Genomic DNA, 20,552 nt, shown 5'->3' on the forward strand with positions numbered 1-20,552 from the left:
TACTCAATGACCAGAGCGAACAGTGTTTCACCTCATAGCTTACTCCAGCAAAGCTCAAATGTAAAGAGAGAATTCAATATTTCCAGCATAAATTATTTTTCTTTTATAAGAAGGCAATAGAAGACATTTCACAGTACACCACTGGGTCCATATATTACTTTTTCTGCTCCACTAAATAACATGATGATTTGCTGGAACAGAGGACATAAGGAATTGGAATTAGCTAGCCATCACTGCAGGTCGCATGAGCGAGCAAAATGAAGTGTGCTTTGTGCTTGCATAAAAAGAGACACTGCAATCTACTTCTGGTGTTTTAGACATTTAAGTTGCCATTAAATTTTAAAATATTACCTAACTTAGGATGCTGACCATTGACAAAATAAAAAAACCCACAACCCTGAAAACACCACTCTACTTACACACTCCTAACTTGCTTCTATCACTGGTAAGTATCTCAACTGCACGTAGTAAAATAAAGGAATACTTTCTCACAAGAAAATGTTCTTCAGGTGATGGCAGTGTAATGAAATATTTTTTATCACTTTAATACTTAGCAATTTATAATTCAAATCAAAGCTGATAAAGGCCTCTATAAATAAACAGCACAGCAAGAACCTATCTCTGTAACCCAGAGCTAAAACAGGCTCTTAGAAAGGTACTGAGTAATTTCCTTCTAAATATTAACTCAGATCATCGTACATTGAACAACTGGAAAAGAGACAAATGGATAGAAGATGCAATTAAGACACTTCACCATGAACTCTGTCTTACTTGGGAATTTCTGTTGAACTACTAGATCCAAACAAAATCTAATTCTGCTAAAATCAATGGGCATTTTACTACCTGCTTCAATAGCAAGGATTTAACTCATGGAAACATATCCAGATGGAACATGGAAGGACATAATCAAATTGAAGTACCTGCATTCATTAGGGTTTGTACCTAAATTAAGCACTGAATCTATAATAAATAAGCACAAAAGCTTAATGTGAATGAGCCAATGATGCTTGAAATCCTGCATCTTTTGTCCTTTCCTTTTGGTGTTCCAGTACTTCTGTATCAAATAACGGTGGAGGGTTTAGCAACATCCTACAGTTGTGAAACTGTAAATTTGGAAAATTTGTTGGAAAGAAGAGGAAGTTTGCTGGAAAGTGGAAAAAAAAATACACATCTAATTGGTGAAATACACTGCTGAGAATGCTGAAGGAATGCAGCCTTCAAGTTACATGCAGTGATGACGACCCAGACATTCAAGGAAGTGTTTCATGGGAGAGGTCAGACCCAGTCCCTAAAAAGCAGGTGTTTTGGCCAGTGCTGACAGTGTCAGCACTGCAAGATACGCCCACTGTCAGACGGTGAAAAGGGTGGACAGATATGCCCTAGAGAATAAGGAAACCAAGCAGTGGAAGACAAGAGTATACACAGGGAAAATGTCCAGGATTGGGCAAGTATTTCTCTCTAATACAGAAAAGATGATGGATGCATTCTCCAATTCTGATTTAAAGACACAGTAAGTTTCACAGAAAAGAAGTGAGAATTTGAAATAATTATTCTATTCTGCAGATAATATTCCAAACCTGTATGATCTTGTATTTCTTACAAATCAAATTACATTTATGCAAGTCACTGTCCTTTTACACAGTTTGAAGAGCCTAACTGAAACAAACTAATTTACTTCTTTACTACAAAAATTCACATTATTTCCCAGAGAAGCGTGGCAATAATCTAGGTTACACTTTTTATTGTCTTTCTGACGAAAATATGAACTCTTACCCTGCAATACAATTATCTTTCCTAATCAACTTGTACTTCACAGATACTGCATCACTCGAACTTTTCTCCTCTTTTACTTTGGAATTTAGCATTGCTCAGAGTCCTTTTACAATTATTGTACATTTGTTGATTATTGTAATACACTGAAATTCTGTAAAAAGAGGAATTTTTACTCTCCAACCACAAAAGGTGACATTCCACTAGTGTCTGGCAAATTAAATATTGCGTGTTTTAGGTTAAGACTCAGACTCACAAACAGCAAGTGAAGGAAGGTGTCTGTGTGCTTATGCATGTACATCCTCTTAGTAAACAAGAAGTTAAAAAACAAACCACAATAAAACCCTTCCAGATTTTTCCAGCTTCTGTTAGGAATTATTCAAAACTTAAATTATTTGATTTAGTCCACAATTCTGAAGAGCGCTAGCTTTGTCTCTCTGCTCTCATCCAAAATATCTAGAGTAATATAGTGGAAGAGCATAGTGAGACCACTAGAGTGAGACCCTACAAGGGAAGGAGCAAGCCTGTCATGCACATTGTGTCCAACATGCATCTATAAAACCACATGCAACTCCTGACAAGACTACTTCACAGCACGTAATAGCCCAGTTAACAGAGTTGAAGTGAGGTCAAGCCTGGAATTCTAATTTTAATTGTCTTGTTCTAATTTTTTATATCCTTCTGACTTTTTTCATTGTAAGATCACAAATAACTTGTGTACATATTGGTTCTGAATAAAACACTGAGACATGAGTTTATTGTTTCTCTTAGTTGAAATTTCCTAGAGGAGAAATATTGCCAAAACAATTTAATAGCATATTCAAAATTAAGAGTGCATTTTGACCCAAATGACTATAAATTAACCTAGGGGAAAAAAACCCAGAGAAGACAATAATTTCTTCATTTTCCAAACAAAACAGGAAAATAACTGCAACAAAAGAGCATTTCCAACAGTCACTGAACAATACTGTGAAAGCATGTTTGTTAATAAAGGTAAGGACAGTTCCTTTGGAAGAAAGCGGGGTTCTACGGCCCAAGTCTGAAAGCTGTGTGTTTTGAGAAGTGTGCCGTAAAAAATTAAAATATTTGAGCTTCATCAATCTTTGATGCATGTTCAACAAAACCAGAACTACCTCACTCAAATCTGTATCATTTCCCTTCTGATCAAATGCTGTTTTTCTGAGGAGCAAGACAGGTTTCCTGGTCAAGCGCCTGAAAGATAAATTTTGAATTTGTTTCAAAGGTGCAGCTTTTCTCAAGAAGATCATATTGAGGACTGTTCATTCTCACGCGTGACAGAGTTGCTCAAGGCTGTTGCCAAATGTCACAGTACCACTTGTGACAGCCACAGGGAAGAAGGGGGAGTTTTCACAATAGGAATTGTGCAATCAGATTAGCCAGTCCAAGGAGGATTATAAAGATGTGAATGATCAATGCTGGCCACGTCAGCTGCCCAGCACGATGCAGGGAGATCACGTAGATGAGGGAAGGATACACGAATACAAAGGCCAGACCACATGTTGCTCCAGAGTATCTGAGGAAAGCAGGGGAGAGGGGAAGAAGAAAAGAAAAAAAAAGAATGCTTTCTGTTAACTCTTATTTCTTGTCATTTTTCCCCCTCAAACCAATGAACACCCTGGCTGAACAATGACTATCTGCAGTCACTAGACATCAGTTTCTGTTCCTTGCAGTCCTTCACTGGCATTTAACTATCCCCCACTGTGTTGCTCAGCCCTCTGCTCCCCTGTACCTGCACCCTGAAATGCCTCTGACGTTTCAGTCACATCCCCAGATGCTTCTGGGGACTGACTCCCTATCTTTGACTTGATGTTTCTTCCTTCTTTGGGGAAATTTGTCAACATGCAACAGAAGAAGACTGGACAGTGCATCCTTTTTTAGGCATCTTTTACTGTCCGAACTGCCAATCTCATTGCACCCCAGCCATCTCAGGACACATGTTAAAGCATGTAAGCATAGAAATGCTCCTGAATCTGCAGCCTTTATTTTAATTATTTAATGAGCTCCTAGAAAACCATTCTCCAGATCTGGAAAGATCAACATGCCCTCCTGGTAACACCATCAACCACAGCAAGTGAAACATTTAACTGTTCTTTTGCTAACCACTCCCTTGCTTACCAAAAACGTCTCATTATTTTCCCCTACTGCTAAGCTATACTGCAGCCAAATGCGCATTACTAACTAACAACATATTTTATATCAAATACTTGAACAGTCCTTTTAGTCAGAGGAAACAACGTAATACAGAGTAACTGTCTGCAACACAAAACCAGCAAATAGTTAAGTTAGATTGTACATAGACAATTCATCATCTGGAAATGCAGTGTTCAAAATGTCTGGTTACTACAGACAGTATGAACACATTACAAGGTCAGGATCAGTTTGCAAACAGAGAAATGTATTGCATGATATTTATTTGGAATTAATAACTAGACCATCTCTGTTACTGGAATACAAAAATTGTCACTAAAAGGAGATGTAGGAAAAAAAAAAAAAGGAAATGGAAAAAACCTCAAAGATTAGCCATCGAGCAAAAGTAAGTTATTTTGCTACTTCGGTCAGACCCAAGCCTGTCATTCTGGTTTTATAATTGCAGATTTCTATATTTTTAAATACCTCCCTCTCCTGGTTGCTGTAGGAAAGATGCAAACTAGGAATAAATGATGATGATTACAAATATGGTAGTGTCAATGTAGAAAATAAAACTCATTAGATTGTTTCCTCTAATCTTTCCCAATTATAGAAATCCTAGGTGTTTATTAACATAGTAAATTTAAGATATCATTTAGAAGTACAGCTTTCATGTCACTTTTCCCTTTGAAGTCACTTGCTTTCTTGGATTTTTATTATGGACTTTCAAAACAGCTTCAAATGGTCTTAACACATAACAAAACTTGAAAGAAGCCACACAATAATTGGGCAACTTTTCTACTGACACCATATTCTTTCATGTGTATAGTTATAAGGTCCTCAGACACAGCTCCAATGAAACTTGCGGAATCATCCCAATCACCTCAGCTAGAGGCACAATTACAGATAGCTGCTTGTCAGAACTTTAAAAGAGCTGATTGTTTATGCTTCTAAATCATTATTTGCACCTTAAAAAGTTGTAAGTCTCGCAAAATATGAAGATACAATTACCGGCGCTCACACTGTTTCTTTCCAACATCAAGAGGCAAACATGCAGCAACACCATAGTCAAGTTCACTGTGCAAGCAACACTCACCTTATGATACCTCCTATATTTGGATAAAATCTTGCCATTGCTACTCCAGCTCCCACAATTGCTACATTCAGGACGAGCACATGGAAAACGCTACAGGAAAGTGAGGAAAGAGTGTTAAAATCTGTGCTGTATTTATTACAAAATACCACCATTATCCTTCATTTTCACTAACATTTAACTGGTACATGGATGGTGTTTGCATTTGCACAACTCAGTCTATTAACACTAATTAATTTCACAGCAAACATAAGGTCTACTGAATATTCAGAGTGCCAAATTCTAAATATCTAGTATTTTGACTCAAAATATTCTTGAGGAGTAAGTATGTGTAATTTGGCAGTTCTTCTGAAAAACACCATGCATGGTACTCAGCACTCAAATATTTCAGATGGATATTCAAATACCAAAGAAACAATACTGTATAACTTAATTCCCACAAGAAAGAATTAGCTTGTTCAGAGAATGATCTGAATTGCTCAAAGCGAACTAATGGAAACCAGAAGAAAGGAAAAGATGCATTGAGTGGAAAACATTACATGGAATACTAGGGGGGAAATAACACCTCAAAACTTGAACTCTAATGCATTTTGATAGAGGACAAACATCTAGCATGTTGGACGTCATTTTATACATGAACTCTGTACTATTTATGTTGGATTTTTTTGTGGAATTTGTTTTTACAAGTAATTTCCTGTTGCTTTCCTTTTTGCATTAAGGATGAAAAAAACAGAGATTTTCTGTTCTGCAAAAGCAGCTTTTAATGCATCAGACAAACTCAGTGTAGTTATGCACAGAGCTGAGACTGACAAGAGTATAATTTTTCTTTAGAGAACATGAAATGTTGGCATATTTTAACCTAAGGTAAAGTCAGGAAATATAATTAAAAACTGTGATATTTTGGTCACACAGCTGTTTCTATGAAGGGAAAAAAGAATTCACACAGAGGAAACCTACATACACTTACAGGTTTTGTTTATTCTTATGGAGGATTTGACTTCTTAAAATAAACAAAATCTGTAAGCCAATGCTAATTTTTCCTTAACTGTAGAAAGTATCTGTATTATGGAGGATGTCACTAACTAAGAGGCTTTTAAAAAGTGACCACTTCCACGGCTGAAAGGCTGGCTGCCAGTTTCCAAGTTAGGAATAAAGATTAGAGATATAGAGTAGCCTCACTAAAGTTTAGGGGGATAGAAATAATTTAAACACAAAGGAATAATTTAAGATATGGACTATTTCTAACATTTACTCTTTAAAATTGATTTCAAAAAGACAGAAACTATATCTTTTTAACAGTGGTACAAGAGGTGTACCTCAGAGACTGAAGATAGCAGTGGGAATACAGCAGTTGAAACAAAAACATAATTGGATACAAGATAATCCCAAGAATCAGACTTATTAGGGAAAGAAGGACCAAACGTTTAGTGCTTCTCTAATATTGCTATGGAAAGCCAATTAACTAAACTGTTCACAAAAAAGTGTTTGCCATTGAAAATTACTTCCTCTCTCCCAAAATACACAGCAGATTACAAATCTTACTGTCAGACAGCACAATTGAAGCCAAAAGTTTATGAACACAGAAAATGATGGCACTTCTTCCATTCTTTTTTTTGCTGAGATTAATTTTTTAGCAAGTGGGATTAAAAAGAGTGTAGGCTTAGTAATTAAAAAATGTTTTGCAAACTTCTGTCAGTTCAGAACATTTTAGCAGAAAACCTGAAAAACGTGTGATGTATTTCATTCTGGCATGCTTTAAAACAGAATTGATTTAGTAGTTCAAAGTTGTTGCTTTTTAAAAAAATTAATTCTAGTTTCTTATAACTTCAAAAGCAAAGTGGTGTGTGTGTTTGGTGTGAAATGAAAGATTTTTCAACTTCTTGATCTGGGAAAACAATAACTGGGTTGGGGGAGGAGGGGAGAATGTGTTTTGGCTCAATTGAAAACAATGGTCTGAAAATGTTGGAGCCTCCAAAACAATTCTGCAATTGCAGAGTAGTGCTTTGCAGTTATAATTGTTACAATTAAGCAGGATCCTCAAGAACAATGCCACAATCAAAAAGGCTGAAAAGGATTTAAATCCATCTGTTTCAGGGCAAAAGGTTACACTGTATTTCTCCGCGGGAACATCCTTGCTCCTTTTTCTACCTTTTTAAAACAGTCTGAGTTGTAACCATGTTATCAGACAACAGGTACTTAACCTGCAAACACTTTCTTTTTCCTAGGCAGATATCCATAGTTCATCTCAGCTCCAAGCCAGGAAAAAGCCTCATTCTTAATGGAGAGAAAGGCATGACCATTTAGAGAAAAACCTATCCTTCTATAAGAAGAACCTGGTATCTAGGGCTACCAGTAGCTGTATTATTTGAGATAGTATTTTTCATAACTGTAAGTTTCATGCAGGTGTGCTCCAGAAGGCACAAACATTTATCATAGCCCGTAACGTTTTAACAAGTTCTAAATTGCTCATTTTTAGCCTGACACTGGCTTACAGTACAATTAATGGTCACCATGCATTGCAAAAGGGCAGTCAGAAAAACAGTATTTTTGCGGGGCATAACCATATCAACTCTGCTCACTATGACTATAGAAAGAGAAGTATTTAGATGATGTTAGAGATCAGAAAAGATCCGGCACATTTTTACCTAACCGCCCAGCTGGCACAGAGCTGTTCTCTAAGCAGCGTAACTTCCTTCCTCATGGTCAATGGCAGGAGAGCTGGGTGGCCCGTGCTGGGGCTGGACTGTCCTCCTGGGCAGCCTGATTGGGGCAGCTGCTCCGAGGTACAGGTTGGATTGCCTCAAGGAGGCTGTAATTCACAAGGGAGGCACACCCACGGCAATCCAAGTGCGGTGCATGGGACTCCATCTTCTACATTCTGTCCTCAGCCTCAATAGTCTTGGTTGGGCAGATGAAGACTCTAGCTCTTTTCTACAAAGGGAATCACTGCTCACCTGCAAATATCCCACAATCCCATAAAAATGATAGTAGGGAGGAGGGAAACAAAAAGAAAAAAATAAAAACAAGCTTTCCCTTAAATCTTGTTTTCTTTCCCCATTGCAAGGTTAACCTTTCAGATTGAGAGAGCTGACAAACAACCTGGTGTGCCAGAAGATCATTTAGAGGGCTTGCTCTGTCAAGTTCTCTCCTGCAGAAGTGGTAGTTACAGTTAAGCCATGGAATGACAGTGACCACATACATCTAATTGACTTTAGCATCCTCAAAGTAAGAATCGTATTGAAAACTGTGAAACCAAACACTAGTGCAGGGGACATTTAAAGAAAGAAATGGACTTTAAATCACCTCAGGTCAGATGCAAGGTAATTAGAAGTGCTGGACTCAGCATGGATTCCCAGGGTGAACATACAAAATAAGGGAAACAGGAAAGAAAGGAAAAAAAACAAACCAGGATCATTTAAGTAAGAATTTTTGAAAGGTTGCTGATCTAAAAATGCATTTTCTTCCTGGAATTCTCACTCAAGTGACATCCAGTCAAAAGACTGAATCACGGCTGTTAAGAAGCAAGACAGAAGCTAGGTGACGAGCAGATAACTGAGCACGCTTGCAAACAGCACAAATGTATTTCATTGCATCAGAAAACACACATCTGTGGGAGAACTGGCAGGTCTGCTGGGCTTCCATGGAGTAAAGGGAGGACAATCTTTAAAGAAAGCCAAGTGATTTCTGTCCATCAGCTGATTTAACCTCTCAGAACAGGGAAGATGTTAAAAAGTTTTAAAAAACAATCAGATGACTGTACAAAGCATTTTATGTGTGGCATGTAATTAATCAAGGGAATTCTGTAACATAATTATCACTGTAGCCAAGAGCCAATAACAATAAAAAAAAATTAGCTTTCTGTACATATAAGAAGGTCCAGAGTCACGTAAGAAACAGCAGATAAACCACATACCTCTGGCCCTATGTCACCCGTTAAACGATGCTACTGAAAACGTATCTCACTCTAGAAAAGAAAGTAATTTCCCAATGCACGACACTTTGGCTTTCCTTTACAACTCCAGGGAGAGAAGAAGAAAATGAACAAGTTCCTTGGGTTCTGTCCCAGTACGTCACTTTCTATGTTGTAGACTGTACACTAGCACACATTTTGCGAAATGAAAGGAGGAATTAGGATGCCTTCTCTTGTCTCTCAATCTTTTGTAGGAAGCACAGAAAGGCTGAAGGCTTTGTGGTGATGCCTGTCAGAAGACTACTGTGCCCAGCATGTCTACACATATATTTGTTTTTAAGATGGGCAGAGACACAGGTGACAGATACTGGTACATAAGAGGAAGGAGGATCCTCCTTCTCGGAAGCAGAGGGGCTTTTGCTCTCCTCCTCCCTGCTGGAGGACATAGGATGCTGCTCATTTCCTCTACGTTTCAGACAAGCAAGATGCCACTCTTCTGCTGATCCCTGATGTGAAACCTGGGAGAAAAAAAAGTTATGTATTGTCTGCCTAAGCATTTAAGTTTGGAGACGGTGAGCTGCTTCATCATGCAAGACTGCAGGTTAGTAGGATACGCTATGGGTAAGCACGAGCAAAGCCTTGTTAGTAGAAAAATAACACTGCAAAGTATCTGAAGAATCTGGGACAGAGGACATGAGGATCAGTCTTCAGCCAAGAAAAGCTCCCCTGAAGTTGAGTAAATGGTTCCTCATTGTAATCCAGTTATAAGCTATGGCCTACCGGCAAAAGCCAGGACACGAAACAGGGTGCTGCTTTTGGTAGAAGTTGTCTTGGATTAGACCAATTGTCAAGACTAAGAACTACAAGACGGCAAACTAATACCTTGGTGCTTCGTCATATCCAGTGACATAAATAGTAGAAAAAGAATTTAAAGCAAAGAACCAAACTGATCTGAGCAATATAGTCACTACTAGGAAATAAAAATTATCTGGCAGCTGTGGTAAGCATGTGTGTGATCAAGCTATTCAATCAACAGCCAGCTTTAAGATGCATCCATCCAGAATTCCAAGTGCTTCAGATAATAACTTAATGGCTATCCATTAACTCCATCCAGAGCAGCAGCAGGTATCCACATCTGCAAACAATCACTCATACGAAGAAGCCTGACTTTTAATATCAGGGAGCTTCCAGTTCATTTGAAACCTGCAGCACGTCCATGTGGAACAACCCAGGGCTTAAAAATGAAGACAGTGAAATTTACAATGGAGACTTGGACCAAAGGAGGGGGTTTTGGGGTTTTTTTTTGTTGTAAAAAAGTAAGTATTTGGACAACTATAGCCAGAAGATATATCTATAACATTCTCTCAGCTGCAAAGGAAACAATATAGGAAGGATGCACCTATGGAAATACATGTGATGTAGCACATTGAATCACAGGGTTAAATGAGGCTAGGTTGTCAACAGATGTCCTCAAATGCACAATCAATATGAATTCAGCCCACTACCTAATGTGCTGCATAAAGAGATGGATGGATATACCATCTGTGCACAATCCTAAACCCCACTTCCACAACCTGAAAATAAAAACAGGAAAAGGTAGAAAAATCATGTAAATGTACAGAATCAGTCACAAAAATACAAGATTTTAAACTATGGGGTTGGTTTGTTTTTGTTTTTTTTTATTCTTCTAGAAGAACAGCAGAGAACCCCACTTTCTATTCTGCTCTTTTTTCCCATGCTTCATCTTTTTCGTTCATTACTTAAAGAGAAATTTGCTCCAGTCAAGTGACTGGGAATATTCTCCTTCATATTATATGCCTTAAGTATACATCTAAGAGCTAAATCTTGAGTCTCTGAAGGTCAGTCTTCTTACTGCCCATGAACCGTTAGCCCTGGACATTGAAGATTTCAATAAAAGAAGTATATACAACTACTAGTAGAGTGCTCATTTTCCTACACAAAAGCCATAGAACTTAATATTTCCAGGTAGGTTCTTCAGAGTGGATCATGAGGCTCTCCAGTGAGACATCGGTTTATGTCAGTAAGAGCTACTTCTCTGTACTTGCAAAATGTTTCCCGACAAAAGCAGCTCAGGGAAAAACTCAGAATAATGAAATTTTTCCTAGAAAGATGATATAGGCACAGTGCTACTAAAGTACCTTTGTCAGCTTTAGCTACTGATGGCAACCAGTCATCAAAAGACATATTTCACAACCAGGTGAATCAAATCTTTACTATCCTCCCAGAGACTGGTCCTGTGCTTGCTACCGGTCTTCAGTTAGTCCCCATGGCACAGAAAAACTAAGGGCTGACCTTGCTGGTTGTAAATGCACAGAAGCCAGAGCCTGGAGGCTAGTTGAGTGGTTTTTGTGCTATATTTGAGATACCTGAGATACTAGAGAGGGAGACACAGCCAGCCAGCCAAAATGTACTACCTTATCACTGTATGTTGGAGTGATTTAAGTGGCTTCCTAGAAACCATTTTTGACTTCTCAGAAATTTTAAATACCTCCCTATAAGCAGTCTTAAAAAAAAAAAAAAAGTGAAGCTATCCACAGGACATCCTAGAGACAAGAGCCAAGCAAGAATTTGTATCATCACCTTCGTCATACCATCAAGGCTTAAAACAGCAAGCTGGAATTAACTTGAGAAGTGAGTGGTATGAAGTTGTAGGTTCTAGGAGAGGTCATGAGGAAAATGAAAACCATTCTCGTCAGGGAGTAACTGGAGGGAGGAGATAGGAAGAGGCACATCCACATAATATAAAGAACATGGCTATTTCTTGGTGGCTGTGAAATCCATGTTTAGCACTTAAATCAATGGCCATGTTTCCAACAGTAGCTTGCAGCCGTTCCTAAAAATCTCCTCAACATTGAACTGCATACAATTTAGCACCAAAAAAAGCAGGCACTTATTTCACTGCCTAATTTTAGTCATCCAATTTCTAGACCTTTGCATACCTATTTTAGGACCCAGAAGAAACCTGAAACTTGGAACAAAGTCTTCCCAGACCTGTATGCTACTGCTGGTGCCACAGAGGAAATACACATTTCTTCCTGGGTTATTTTCTTCCTTTCCTACATCAACAGTAATTCACAATATAAAGTAAGAAACTTGGAGACAAACGCCAACTTCTCAGCTGTGACAAATTCAGACAATACTCCAAATATAAATGTCCTAGGTTTTATTTAAAAAACAACAGAACTAAAATTGAAATCTGGATCAGCTCTTCCCTGGAGTTCAGGCACTGTACAAATGCAGGGGTGTGGCTCATGCCTGAAATTAGCATGTGAAAAGCTATTTTCATAAGCATAGCAGCAGCCTAGATAACACAGCTAACAACTCATTTAGCTATTAGCTCTGTTTAAAAACAGATGGATGATTACTAATTACGCACAATCAAAACACATATGGCATCCTGAAATGTGAATATCCAGAGTGTATGTCCTTCACAGCTTGAAGACTACTTGATGAAATGTTTCTAGACTGAACAAATTTTTTTCCTGTACAACCTTTCTTTCTCCATATAAATGCATAACGCAAAAGAACTGTGTTGACGAAATTCCTCTGCTTACTGAAAAAATGAAGAGCTAAAACAAAAGAACACCCCCATTCTGCTTTGCCAAGACTCTACAAACACTGTGAAATAGCTTTTGAAATGCACCTAACGCAGCAAAGGAAACCCCTGAAAGCTCAGCCAAATTTCTGACAACAGAAGGCCAGCTTAGCAAATTGCGCCAAGCTCTTGTCAAGAAGCAGACTTCTTACCTTGGGTAAGCATTTCCAAAAAACTGTTTTAACAGCTGAACTCGTGCCAGATAGCCCAACAGTGGGTATACAGTCATCATCTGGAACAGCAGGAATATTCTTGCAACAAATGACATGATGTCATCGCTGGGAAAGTTATCTAGAAAATTCTAAACATAGGAATAATGTTACACTTATCAATGGTGGCTTGATTACATGTATCTGATGATTTTTAATAACTGAGTGCAAAAAAGAAAGGGGAAAAAAAAGCCAAGCGACTAAGTTGCTAAATGAACTCCATAACATTAAATACCCTCTCCTCTTTTACAATTGCCTTGCCACCAAATACTACTGATTTTTTAATATTACAGGGCTAATGTCAGCTTTCATGTTAGCATTAAAGATGGAATTATTTTCTAATTTTTTGAACATCCTCAAATAATCAAGACTGTGGAAGGGCCACCTGTTTTTTTAGGCAGATGGCTTCATATGCTCCTTTATTCGTCATATCGTATCAAGATATCAAAAAAGTATTTGATCAGTAAAACTGGGTCATATACAAATGAGGAAGGGATCATATACTACAGGTGGTAACATCTGAAAAAGTAGTATAAGATTTAAGTATCATGGAAATATACAAATGGCTTTGTAACTACTTAGCGTAACTACAGAACATAAATGGGAAGAAAATCACTTGTCATTTATTATTTAACTGTGGATTTCACCCCATGAAGTTATTTCAAATGGTTCAAAAAATCATTTCATGGTTAAACAGTGGTACCAGTTCGAATTAACCTATAGTCAGAGGAAGCCTTTAAATGTTGCTTTATTGCTAAATATTATGGTAGAGACATGGAACACCTGGCATAAAATGGATCACCAATTGATAACTCCTATCTTTGATGTAATTTAGGGTGTGGGAATCTGCCTTGCCTATAAGCAGATAAGGGTTTAATAGTCTTCACAGGGTGTTTCATGTGGTGCTCTTACCTGAAGAACTCTGCTGGCAAGGCTCACCATAGTGTTAGACTCCAAACCTACCCATACCAAGGACTTCTATCTAAACAAGCTTGCATTCACATTGTATTTCTTTTTCTGGAGTACCTGAAACCAGTCCCAATGAGTGGGATTGGTCACTGCACGCACCACCAAACCTAAACTTTTCAGGATTAACGAAATTAAAGCCTCAACTGTTCACTCGTTCACTGTAGTCCTTTCTTCATGACTTTCACAGAGTATTTATTACATGCTTGTTTTTTGCAGAACTACTGGCAACCAGACATGAATATAAATGAGATAACACAAGCATTACTCATCTGCTTGTGGTAGTGCCCATGAGACATTAGCCAACTGACCAGAGTCAAGGACAGACGTGTCTGCCAGTGTGAGTCATGAAGCAAGAAGCAGTAGCAGTTCTTTTTTAAATACATATTTATTAAAAGATCAAAGACAAATATATACTGCAGTAAAGTATCTCACCTGTTCAATACATTCTTTGGATAATGGTGGAGAAGGAAAAGATGCAAAAATTATCGCTCCAACATACAGATACGTTAATCCCACCAGGAAGTATGCAATAGAGAGGTCTCTCACCTGAGGAAAAATAAAATCTTACTTTGGCCAACCCTGACACACCAAAGCAAGCAAAATAAAAACCTCATTGAAAGATTTCTACTGCATTTATTACTGTTACTTTTATATCTATTACTACTTTATATTTATTACTATTACTTTTACATTTTTACTTTCTATTATTTGGATGGGAACTTCAAATCTGGTCCTGGATCAGATTGGAAAGTTGTAAGAGACCCCAAAGTGGAGCTAGACAAGTATTATGTATCTATCTACATACAGAAAAGGCATCAAGAAACAGATATGCCAATAGATGTAGCACGTTATTGCTGGACACACAAACATACGGTAGTTATTAAAACAAACAAGAAACCCCCTCTTACTTTCTTAAATTCACCTATTCCTATAAAGACCCTTGGGACACAGAGACAGCTGTTGAAGACAGAAAGCCCAGCAATGCTGTATGTTAGATTTCTTCTCAGGGCTAAAATCTTGCAATTAAAGACATTAGCCTACCCAACCGCAGATATAATGTAAGGACATTTTTTAAGAAGTTGCTTTGAAACCTAAGAGGATAATCCACACACACTGGCTCCAAACCAGAACATAATATGTCAGGCTTCTGTATGAATGGCATGATAATGGAAGACATAGCTAATATACTGTTAAATAAAAAATACAAATAAAACACAAATAAAAGAGAAAAGCATAGGTAGGCACAGAGGTATATATGTTATATATTTTAGCTTTAGCACTGTATTTTATAATGACTCTTTCATTTAAAATTTCCTGTCCACTTTATTACTGAATTTCTATAAACACTCCAGATAAATGCACTAAATAACAGTAAAAGATTTTTAAGAGACTGCTGAACCTAGGGTCATAGGTATATTACATGTACCTAAATATGGATGAAAACCTTCACTTCAATGTTAACTTCTGAAAATTTGGACTATATTTATAAGGTATCTAAAATATAGAAAGATTGTCAACTACACAAAAATAATTAAAATTTTTAGGAACATTTAGTATTGGAAAATAAGTACCAAATCTACCCAAGTACTTTATGAAAATGCAGCATCCACATATATATCAGAGTGACATCATAGCAATGTACTAAGTGGGCTATTCTTCTTCTACATCAATTCTTTTTTTTTTTAAATAAAGTGGGAGACCATTTGTTTCTAGTTATTACTTAACTACATTCTGTATAAGCTTATGCTAACTACAAAACAGTCGTTACCTTATAGCAAAGCATTTGTTCAGCTGCTGCTAATAATCAGCTTCTTAAAGGATTACTAGTAATGCTTCAATACATGACCCTTTTTCCTATGACTAAGAAGCAAGTCTTATTAGCTCTGGCACAGCACCAAATTATTAGGACTATACGGTTTCCAGACCAGGATCATAATTATGGCCTCCAGCCAGCTCAGAGTGTGGGCAAAGCTTGCTCACATCTGTGCATGGAAATGTTTCCTTAAATGCTTCTTCACACTATCTCCTTGACAAAGGAAGCATATCTTATACCTTTCTGGGGTCTTCTGAGGGCAAGGTAGTCCCTGAGGAAAGTACAAAATGCTAGATTACGACTTTCAAGAAAAGTTCAGAAGGAAGCCAGATTTTAGTGAGGGAACTAGAATCTCCTGCTCATTTTGCCCACGCTTTTGGGGTAGCAGATCGATGCCTTTTTCCCCATCAGCCTGCAAGAGGCCAATGACATTTCTCATCCGACAACCATGCTCTGCTAATATGTACCCCAGGGTGGCCCTCATGCCCCTGGCAGTTGCACACTTCCAGTTGCAACCTCTACCTCCTGCTAACCAGGTACATGCAGCCGGAAGACGCTTCTCCAGTCTTCACTCTCCTTGCACTGGTCACCGAGCAAGGACTACCAACCTCTCTCAGAGATTGGGCAATAGCATTTTCTTCAGATTATTCCCAGAATTTGTCCTCGGTGACATCAGAAGCTGTACAGGTTTTTATATAACAGCTATATTTTCAAAAGCACCAGTGACCCTCCTAAAAAGTGGTTTTAGGAATACTAAACCTGAGCATCCAGATTTCTTACAGGTATTTATAAGTAGCTTCCATTAACTGCAGGAGCTAGAGACTAATCAAGGTAAGGTGGTTTTGCAGAGACATGGACTCTCATATCTTGAAGACAGGACTTGGACAATTTTTTAAAATGCACCCAAGACCTTCCTAAGGCACATCATCTGACAAAACCTGTTTTCATGTGCTTTAAATCTGGCACTTTAGGTGTATTCTTCATGCATAGAGACAGCACAGTAACTTGCAGTTGTTATTTGTACTCAGCCTGCATATGAGCTCTAGAACCAACTGTAAAACTATTTTTGCTGTGACAAGTACTTGCAGTTGTGAGGGCAAGCAATCTGAAATTAAATTCTTACTGCTTCCTTCGGACTACACTTAATTAAGGGTAGATAGCTGGTACACTACTACTTCTGATTACACTAACCAGTTCATGTTCCTACAGTTCTTAAGGGTGTATGGCTTGATCTGTATTGAAACTAAGTACTGAGATAAATTTAATAATGTATTTTTATAGCATGTAATACAACAGACCCTTTTCTTCAGGTGCTGTCACCACACAAAGAATACCGGGATTTTGATTTCCATAAGAAACCAGAAAAGAAATAAAGACAACCCAAAAACCTGAATTTATTTTTTCTCAAACATCTGTCAGCTCCCTTGCAAATGTCTGTTTCTGCATATAAGACAGTTATCTTTGTGTAAGAGTGTGTGTTTGTGTACGTAACATCTTTTGATTACAGTTCATTACTCTTCAGGAGACCTGGGGTCACTCTCTAAAGACCTTGACTGTAAATACTGTTTAGACAACGTAATTCCAGATAAAACCAAATGACATATGGAGAGAGATAAAAGGATTAATTTTAAGTAACAGAGCAATAATCGCATTTGTCTATTTTAAATTTCATATTAAGACATTTATATTCAGGAATGTACATCACTGTGGTGGAACCTGCCTAGGCGTAAAGAATACGGCAGTCCTCACACCTAGAGTTTACAATCTAAGAATCACAGGTAGAAGAAAATCGTTGAAAGAAGGAAGTATTTGGGGGATCAGCATGGAAGGGAAGTATCAAAGATAACATGCAGGTCACAGTCCATAAGGACCGCAGCTTGCCACCTGCCAAGTCCTTGTCAAGTACAATTGACCTAACAGGCAGATTTTGAGGTGGAACTTGGAGAACAATTTACCTGCAGTTAACCTGCTGACCAGGAGCTTGTCCGGTCAGATGCATAGAACAAAGTGTTAAAAGTGCCTCTGGAAGAACAGAAGATTGAGTGACTGAGGCTGGCAGCAGCAGCAGAACGAAGGCAGAAATCAGTCGCCTAACAAAAGGATGAGTCTGACAACTCTGGTGAAGCTAACAAAGAAAATTCTGGAATTACGAGATGTTACAGCACAGTCATAGGTTAGTACCCAGGAGCAAGCTGGATCTGTGGCACAGGACTGGATGCAGCACAAGGAAGGCTCTGTGGCTCTATAGATATTTCCTATGTGACGCTGAAAAGAACAGGCAACTTTCAGGCCTTGCTTTCCCTGTTGTATGCCATGGAGAAAATAGTTCATTTTTTCCTCATTGCCACAGTGAAAAAAATCTTCAGGTTTGTAGAGTTGCATCTTGGATGGAGAAGCCTATACCCGTGCTTAGTAATTACTACCACATTAGTACCACCTTTTGATCATCTCATTTTAGACTGGTCAATTCTCAAAAAAGGCACGATGCCTCTGTAATAGCTCAACAGGACTCTGATTTATATCATAAAAAACAGACTTCACCTGTTCAAGCACCAAGGGCAAGTGATAACATTTAACAGGGTGACAAAAAAATACTTCACCAAGATGCACAGTGCTGTGCATAATTCTGGCTGGAAAGAGAAACCAGTGGTACAGCAGCATCAATAGAAGCTCACTCTGTTTACAGGGAATAAACAGTGTTTCCATGTTGCAGAAAGTAAGAATCATGCACAGCTCCATGCCTTCTGCAGTTACTATCTGGACAAAAAACATCTCCCCACTCCCAGTCTTTCACCCAGGTAGGTCCACAAACAATTGTTAGGAGACAGCACTAGCATACTCATGCCTGTAGATCATGCTCTGGGCTTGTGCAGCATCTGTACAGTTGCTCAGGGAACCAGAACAATGACATAAATCAGGGGGGGATTTATGTCCAAAACCATATTTATGATCCAAAACATTTGTTTTATCATCATTTTTTATCATCCAAAACATCCAAAACAAATTTGGACATTTATGATCCAAACCCCCAACCCCAACTAATCACCTTTTTGTGGCTTGGTTAGTTTTCTATGCAACCAGTTTCCAAACCAGTTGATTGTGCAGTGCACAAAAACCTACACCAATAAATACAAGGCAGATGGGAACAGGGAGCTCAACTTTCAACTGCAGACTAGGAACCCTGCTCACAGGGCTTCTCCAGGCTGTGCTGCTGACATTTGGCTGCTTCCAGTGCACTGCTCTTCTCACACCCACACCACTGTACTGGAATAGCAGCCAGAGGAATCCTCTCCCATGTGTGTTTTAGCTTTGGGCAGTGATACACGCCTGGGACCAGAATGGAAGCTGCTATTGTTTTTCATTTCTGACTCCATAAAAGGAACGTTATTGTTTCTCTTACTTTTTTCCACCTCCTCAAAGAGTTGTTCTTATGACCACTAGTTTCAGCAAGTTTTGTTCAAAACTAAAACAGTACTTTTCCAGCTTGCCAAGTTCTGTGCCTTTTTGCAGAACTCTGATGGAAGTGACATGTTAACAGGTCGATCCATGAAACAGTGGAGTCTCCATTCGACTCCCCATGAGATGCTGGTGTAAAAAAGCATCTTGTTGATGTAAATACATAGGAAAAAAATACCCTCAGCACCGTAACTTATGACAGAGGTTGAGTACCCTATGCATATGTAAATCTCCCACTTAGTCCAGCAGCTTAGTGAAATAATGACAAAAAAGTTAGCTCTTCAAGAGCATCAGTGCTTTGTTAACATTTGAAAAACACTTTGAGACCTAGGTGAAAAGCTCCTGTACAGCTACAAGCAGGGAAGGAAATCTCTATCCAAATAAAACTTGAGGAAATGGCCTCAAGTTGTGCCAGGGGAAGTTTAGATTAGATATTAGGAAAAATTTCTTTACTGAGAGCGCGGTCAAGCATTAGAACAGACTGCCCAGGGAGGTGGTGGAGTCATCATCACTGGAAGTGTTCAAAAAACATGTAGACGTGCCACTTCAGGCTATTGTTTAGTGGGCTTGGTGGTGTTGGGTTGATGGTTGGACTTGATGATCTTAAAGGTCTTTTCCAACCTTAATGATTCTGTGATTCTGTGGGAAAAGACACAGCAAAAGTCTTGAAAGTGGCATAGAGGCATTAGGCCTCTCTGCATACAGAGATGATTGCTGGAGCGACCATGCCTTTAGAACTTGAAAGCCACAGCTATAGAGAAAGAGAAATCTTGCCCTTTTCCATATCCTAAGATTGTCTTAAGAAAAGAGAAGAAACTTATTTAGTTTTCTTTCTTCAGGGCTCCACTAACCCCCTCTTTAGCTGTTAAACTATTTTCAGAAATGCCCAATAAAGACCAACAAGCTTTCCTGGAGGAGAATTCATACATCCTTTCCAGAGATGATCACTCACAACCTGGCCTTGGTTCACAGGGACAAAAAAGTAACTATGCAGATCACTAAAGCAAAAGGTCGTCTCACTGCATTGGCACGTAACCTGCACTTCACCTCTGAATAATCAAATCAGATCGATTTTATCTGATGTGTTGTGTAGGCAACCGGCTCTAGGTGTCCTGCTTGACCAGGGGGGTTGGACAAGATGACATCCAGAGGTCCCTTCCAACCTCAACCATTCTGGGATTCTGGGATTCTGTACCAGTTTTTCATACAGTTAATATTTAAAAATCTTTGTATGTTATTGTAGTTACCTTTACAGCTAAGATTTTAATGAAGCTGGACAAGAATCCTGGAAAGTAGGGAGGAAAAAATTAAAACATCAAAATAGTTACAGTAGAAATGTACTCTAGGACTCTAACTCTGCATCATGTTTACTCCATCTTGTATTTTATAATGGGAAGATATTAAGAAAGTAGCTCCATCTGGATGAGCAGTACATAACTTTTTCAAGGGCAAAGGACCAGTCCAAAGGCTACATATCACAAAGATTCCCAATCCAGGCTTCAACTTTGAGGATCTCCTAAATAGGGTCAGGTTTCCTTATGAACCTTGACTTGGACTGTGACATAAAA

The 20,552-nt window shown here is 38.5% G+C and overlaps 1 protein-coding gene across 1 annotated transcript in view; it reads right to left on the reverse strand.

The window, feature by feature from the left end:
- Positions 1 to 3,075: 3,075 nt before the first annotated feature.
- Positions 3,076 to 20,552, reverse strand: part of SLC38A9 (solute carrier family 38 member 9) — a 32,003-nt gene continuing 14,526 nt past the window's right edge. Inside the window, exons 10-13 of the mRNA XM_082013367.1 lie at positions 14,148 to 14,261; positions 12,690 to 12,838; positions 5,015 to 5,104; positions 3,076 to 3,304 (exon numbers count right to left, since the gene is read on the reverse strand). Coding sequence (XP_081869493.1) covers positions 3,139 to 3,304; positions 5,015 to 5,104; positions 12,690 to 12,838; positions 14,148 to 14,261 — 519 coding nt within the window. The 3' untranslated portion in view covers positions 3,076 to 3,138. The remainder of the gene's footprint in view (positions 3,305 to 5,014; positions 5,105 to 12,689; positions 12,839 to 14,147; positions 14,262 to 20,552) is intronic.

This window comes from Phaethon aethereus, assembly GCF_964289735.1.
Source record: "Phaethon aethereus genome assembly, chromosome: Z".
NCBI classification, from domain to species: domain Eukaryota; kingdom Metazoa; phylum Chordata; class Aves; order Phaethontiformes; family Phaethontidae; genus Phaethon; species Phaethon aethereus.